General features: G+C 46.6%; 1 protein-coding gene across 1 annotated transcript in view; it reads left to right on the plus strand.

The window, feature by feature from the left end:
* The window catches only part of ADRB2 (adrenoceptor beta 2), a 39,604-nt gene extending 34,262 nt beyond the window's left edge, over positions 1 to 5,342 (plus strand). The window contains exon 2 of the mRNA XM_062587168.1: positions 1,605 to 5,342. Coding sequence (XP_062443152.1) covers positions 1,605 to 1,639 — 35 coding nt within the window. The 3' untranslated portion in view covers positions 1,640 to 5,342. The remainder of the gene's footprint in view (positions 1 to 1,604) is intronic.
* Positions 5,343 to 6,000: the final 658 nt, after the last annotated feature.

Raw genomic sequence — 6,000 nt, forward strand, 5'->3', positions numbered from 1 at the left:
TAATATTTAGAGTTGCCCATCACTGAATAATCCCATGCACACATATCCTCCCCTGTCAGTGTACCCTGCACACCACAGCCATGGTCAGAGGTGGGTTTACCTTCCTTTGAAACAATGAAAACAGAAAGTCACTTTTCTAATTGTATTAATCACTGCAGCAGCCTAATCTCAAGTCTAAATAAGTCTATGAAAATGTCATTGCTGCTTTGGGTGATTTTTAGGACCTATTGGTCACTAGTGCCTAGAGCAAAGATTTTTCCTGTTGCTGAGTTGACCCAATGGCCCAAGGCTGGCTATCATCAGGCTGTCATTCCCACAGAAAACCCCTTTCTCTAGACTCCTGCTTTGCCACCCGCTCCTCAAAGCAGCCTGCAAAATCCTCTGCTTGCCTCAGAAAACTTAGGGCTCTTCCTCCCATTTGCTTACATCAGGGTGCAGAATAAGCCCCAACTTTTGCAGAACTGATCAGAGATTAGACATCACAGAAGCCAAGGATGCTCTGAAATAGAAGGAAGGAAAGAGGGAAGAGTGGAGGGACGGACATTCTGCAGGGCAGGTGGAGTGTGGATAGATTTTTTAAGACGTGCTGGCAACCGACACTGTTGCAAATCCTCTCTCTCGTATCAGAATTTCAACTTCCATTCACTCAGGAAATATAACTTCATTTTGGACACCCAAAATTATTCTGAGAGAGACATTGTGTTCCCAAGAAACAGAGATGGTTTGTTTCTTCCTTTCTTCATATTCAGTCTGTCTTTAAAAGTTCTTTCTCCAACCTTAATCTTTGACATATATTTATTAAACTATCACTTTCAAATAAACAAAAGCACAGGCATATCAAGTGCTTATTCTTTTTTCGATGTGAAGATTAACTTCCCATTTTTTCCATCTAACAAGTCCATCATCATTCAGATATACCCACAATCAATAAAAATCCCCTTTTCTTCCCTTTCATATATTTAAGATATTAAAACCAGAAGCAAGTATGATGAACTTCAGTTCTGATCTTCCGGGCAGCTGGCCTGAGTGAATATATGGAGATGCATCTATTTACTTCCATTACATCAGGCAAGGAAGCACTCCTCTCCTTTTTGGTGGCTACTACGGGAAACTCACCTTTTAAGTACTAAAGCACCCAGCTGTCCAACGGGTGTATTCCCTGCTGAATGGTTTGATAGATCATTCAGTTACACAACCCAGGAGTGCAACATCACTGCAGAAATGTCTCTGCTAACAGTGGGAGCAGAAGCTCACCCACCACCTAGAGCACACCCATCATCTGCACTTGGTGGCAAGTATGGGCTGGGAGAAGCCATAGCACAGCTCTGCTTACTGGGCCAAGAGAGTGAGCTGACTCCTGGTGCTCATCCATCCTCTGGCTCCTTCAAGATGGTGTTTGACAGTGGCCGGTGCAATGGCAGGGCTGCATAGCAGGTGAATGCCTGAAAGCTAAAATACAGTCTTTGGACATGGTGTGCATTGAGGCAGGTAGAGAGGCCCAGGGAAGTGCAACCTCTCTTCTGGGTTTGGCGTTTGAATATCTCCTCTCCCCCAACCTCTACTGTACAAAACTGATGCATCTTTTTTCTTTCTCTGACCCACAGAGATCCCAGAGTATCCAGGAATGGTTGAGAGCTGAATCTCTTCCTCACCATCCTGAGCTCATGAGGGCTCTAAAGAGATCAAGCAGGAGCATGACCTTGCTTCTCTGAGACTGGGGATGCTGTGGGAAGTGATTGCCTTGGCAAATGTCTTCATCCCAACCCATAGCCCCTGGTGCCTCGCTGGAAGAGAAGCTGATGAAAGATTAACAGAGGACCAGGAAAAGCTCTACCACTTCAAGCAGCAAAGGACACAGATGGGGGATGAGCACTAAGAGAAGCACTTTCCATGACTGCATACAAAACCACCTTTTTTTCTGAGAAGAAGCTTAAAGAGCCCTGGGAATGGAAGGAAGTAAATGTCCAAATCAGCACAAAAGGTGCTGCAGGGTTTCCCTATCACATTGTCCCTGGAAAGCAATTTTGAAAGCAAAGAGGGTATCAGGACCACCTGGCCCTCTCCAGCGGCTAGTTTGGAAGAGAAGTGCGAGGTCACCTTACAGCCTTACATGTGCCTTACAGTCAGGTCAGGAGACCACTAAGATATGCCCATAGTGCTCTGTTCATGGGCTGACCAGTGCTCAGAGTTAAAGAATCCAACCAAGACTTCGAAGAAAAGACATGTGGAAGATTGCTTTGATTTATTCTATGCTTGTTTCTCTCACTGGTGTCTTCCCTGTCTGCCTCTTTTTCTCTTTAGAACTACATGTACTGCACGTGGGGCACAGACCCACCCAAGAAGACAGATGTATTAGGATAGGGCAAATCCTGCTCAGTGCAGTGTACATTTGCTAAATGGAGCTTACACTGCATAGTGCAGACATAACCATAGATTTCATATGCTCTTTATACCAACAAATCCCAAACTGGAGTGCCTGGACTTGGATGAGATAGAGGCTTGAGCCTTGCAAGGAGTCACATGCTGTCATCACTAGCCATGCTTATGAGCCAAGTTTCAACACTCGAGCCCCACATTACAGAGCATCTGGACCTCTCCTGTGGCTGTTGAAATGAACATGTGGGCAGGCTGGACACTCAGTTCCCGCATCTTGGATTTTTTAAAATCCATTCAGCTGAGAAAGAAACAGGGAGAGAAGGAGTAAAAGAATCTCAGACAGGAAATCAAAGGAAAAACTGATTCAAAACCATAGGAAAACTCTTAATTGCAAATAGTATCCTGGCTGCAGACTGTTGTGCCCAGCTGCAAGGCTGCAGGTCTCTGTTCACTGACCTGCTCCCGGATATCTAGGTAGAACATGCCGGTACCAAACTCTTCCGGGAGTCCCATCTTGCACATTCTCTCTCTTGGGCTTCCAGCACCAAATCCCCTCTATCACGTGCAATTGTATTTATTTATTTATTTTCTGGCTGCTTGAGGCAAAGCTGCTAAGACAGTATCCTCCCCAGGCACTTCCACAGCTAGAAGAGGAAAGAGTGCATGTTGTGTGTCTGTAAAATGGGTGTGGACGAACACTTGCCCTCCCCACTTCACTGGCTTAGTGAAATAAAAGCCAAGCATTTCATTGCGACTGCCGGTCGTCTGACTCGGGGGCTGCAGTCAGCGTCTGCTAACTCTGGTCAAACCGACTGAAGGGTTAGTGGGGGGCCCAATGGCCTTGCCAAAGGTACACGGCAAGTAGCGCATAAGCAGGCATACGTGGGCCAAAGTGTGACAGATGTATGCTGTGAATGGGCCAGATCCAGGCATGCACAGAGGATGTGGGAACACGTGCATATGAGGCAGGAGGAAATGGTTGCTGTTAAAACAGAAATACGTTGCCTGGGGTGACTGTGGGATTTTGATCCATTGAGAATTAAGAACAGGCTGGAAACACTCTTATTGGGAAGAGCAGCAGGACAGCTATAGGCTGCATAAGCTCTGGAGAGTCCTGCTAGCCAGATTTTCTATTTGCAGCTGTTTCTGCGCAGGGCATGTTTCTCTGCAAGTTGCTCCTACTTTACCCCCAAATCCTGTCCTCCTCGTGCTGAGGGGAATGCATAATGAAGCAAACTTACTATACATACATCCTGCGTTCAGAAGCTCTGAGTGGGCCGTATCCACAGCCAGGGCAAGTTGAGGCAGTGTGTTGAAAGGGTGCACAGATGTTTAAATGCCTGACAATCTTTTCTGTGTTCTCCAGAAGTGATAATTTATTTACAGACTCATTTAACACAGCCAGTTTGAGACAGGCCAGCTTGAGACTCTCCAAGCGAATGCTGTAGCTGTTCTTAACAGTTCATCCCAGCGTTAGCTGTTGCTACCCATTTGACTGAGAACTGGCACACACTGGCAGCAACTACTTGCAATTACATATCCTGCTTCATGAAAAACAGTGTCCAGTGCAGAAAGGAAACATTTCTGTGAGAAAAGCATGCTCTCCTCTGCTCTGCTCGTCTCCTGCAGCCCCCATGCTCGGGCAGAGAGATGGGGCGCTCGGGGCAGGAGCTTGATTTCTCCCTCATGCCTCCCTCTGAAATGCCCCACCAAAGCTCTGTCCAAAACAGTGTGGCTGCCAAATGGCAATCTTTCCCAGCAAAAGCTTGTTTCCTCAGAAAATTCCTGGCTGGCTCTAGTCATGTATTCTGTACTGGAAACATTGCCCTTGGGATTAGTTTTCAGGTTAGAAAGACACACAGGATCTTTGTAGTTCTTTTTCTTACAAATCTCTTATGCAGGAGCAGTTTGCAGTAACTGAAATAGATACACTTTCTCTGATAATTTGCCAGCATGGCCTGAAAGCAGTGACCTGTTTATTGCTGTTGCTTCCTTGCAGAGTTATAAGAGTTGGAGATGGAAAAGATGTATAACAAAGCCATCTGCCTATGGCCATTCAGGCTTGTTCTATATATTGCTTTTACTGGTGATGTGCTGGGTCTATTTTTAAACGCCCCTGACACCAGGGTTATTGTGCTGTCCCTCAGGAGACTGCTCTGTAGTCCCAGCTGAGAGCTGCTATTAGTATTACACCTTCATTTCCTCCAGAAAATTTCATTCCGTATTCCTAATGATCCTCTTCAAATACTTGCTGTTCCTTATGTCCTGGTCAAGCTTTACCACTTGATCTGCATTCATCTTTCCTCCTCAAAGAACCTCTTTAGCTCCCTGGTTGCTGCTCCTCTCTGTCCTTCCCACATCTTGGCACAGAATTAGCTTAATTGCTTGTTAATATGGCCGAGAAGGATTTGCCAGGGATCTGCACCCACCAGCACTGCAGCCAGGACCTCTTGCAATGTGCAGTCTCTGCAGCAGACTGTAAAGTTTGCATGAGATCTAACAAGGCATGCATGGCATGGGTAAGGGGCAAGCACAGAGACGTTTCTGAGAGGTGGATCAGAGTCAGCAGTGAGCACCCTTTTACCCAGCAGGGAACAAAAATCTGCAAGGGCAAGCATACAGCAAATTCTGCATCTCAGCCAAACCAAGCTGTGCAACAGAAGGAGCTGGGTGACTCCCTAGTGTTGCCCATGCAGCCATACCAGGACACGTGGCGGGGGATAATGGTCTGTGTCGTGCTGGTGAGCATCTGGACACTGTTTATTCTGGTGCTGCCTGAAATCATTTTCGTCGGCTGAAGCCACAGCTACACAGTGACGGAGCCCTGCACCCCGAGAGGAGCCCGAACCGTCGGCAGACCCAGGCAATTCAGAGTGAATGCACATGGAGCGCTTGCTTGGGGAGTCTGTGTGGACAGTGCTCGGTTGGAGCACTATTGTGATTATAAGTGCTCTGTTCTCATTGAACAAATGGTTCCTACAAATAAAGTATGAAAAGTGCTCCTTTTCACTCTCTCTCCCCTTCCCTTTTTTTACATTATTTATCATGCAGAGCTGGAAGAAGGGACTGTACCTGGATGGTAGGAGTAGAAAGTCATTGTGCTTCCTTGGATGCAGGGATAGCTTGAGGGAAGATCCCTGGAGTTAGCTGAATGCTAGTAGACAAGTCAGTGGGAATCAAAACACAAAATGTACCAGAGAAGGTTGCAGGGCCTATTCAAGAAGTTTGCTGATGCAAGCTAGGTAACAGGTGCAGCCTCTCCAGGAGTGGGGGGAATGGAGCTGGGGGACAAGACTAGAGAGGAGGTGAGCCACAGAAAAGCAGTCTGGTAGGTACAGCTCTCACAGCTACTTTGGATCATCCCAATTTAAAACATTTTAGGCCCTGGAGAGCCTTAATACATTAAAGTGTTCAAGGCAAAGGTTTTGCTTTGTGTTCTACATGCAGCCTGTTCTCCAGTGCTCTCGCACACGGGATGTAGAGCATCTACAATACAGGTCCGGGTCCACATAGCCCTGGGAGTGGTCCTGTGGTGAGACCAGCATACAGAGATACCAGAGGTTTTTGGTATGCCTTTCATCAAGGAATAGACACAGCTTTGAACAAAACAGAAGAGCTATGTAA

The sequence above is a fragment of the Rhea pennata genome, chromosome 14 (assembly GCF_028389875.1).
Source record: "Rhea pennata isolate bPtePen1 chromosome 14, bPtePen1.pri, whole genome shotgun sequence".
NCBI lineage: Eukaryota > Metazoa > Chordata > Aves > Rheiformes > Rheidae > Rhea > Rhea pennata.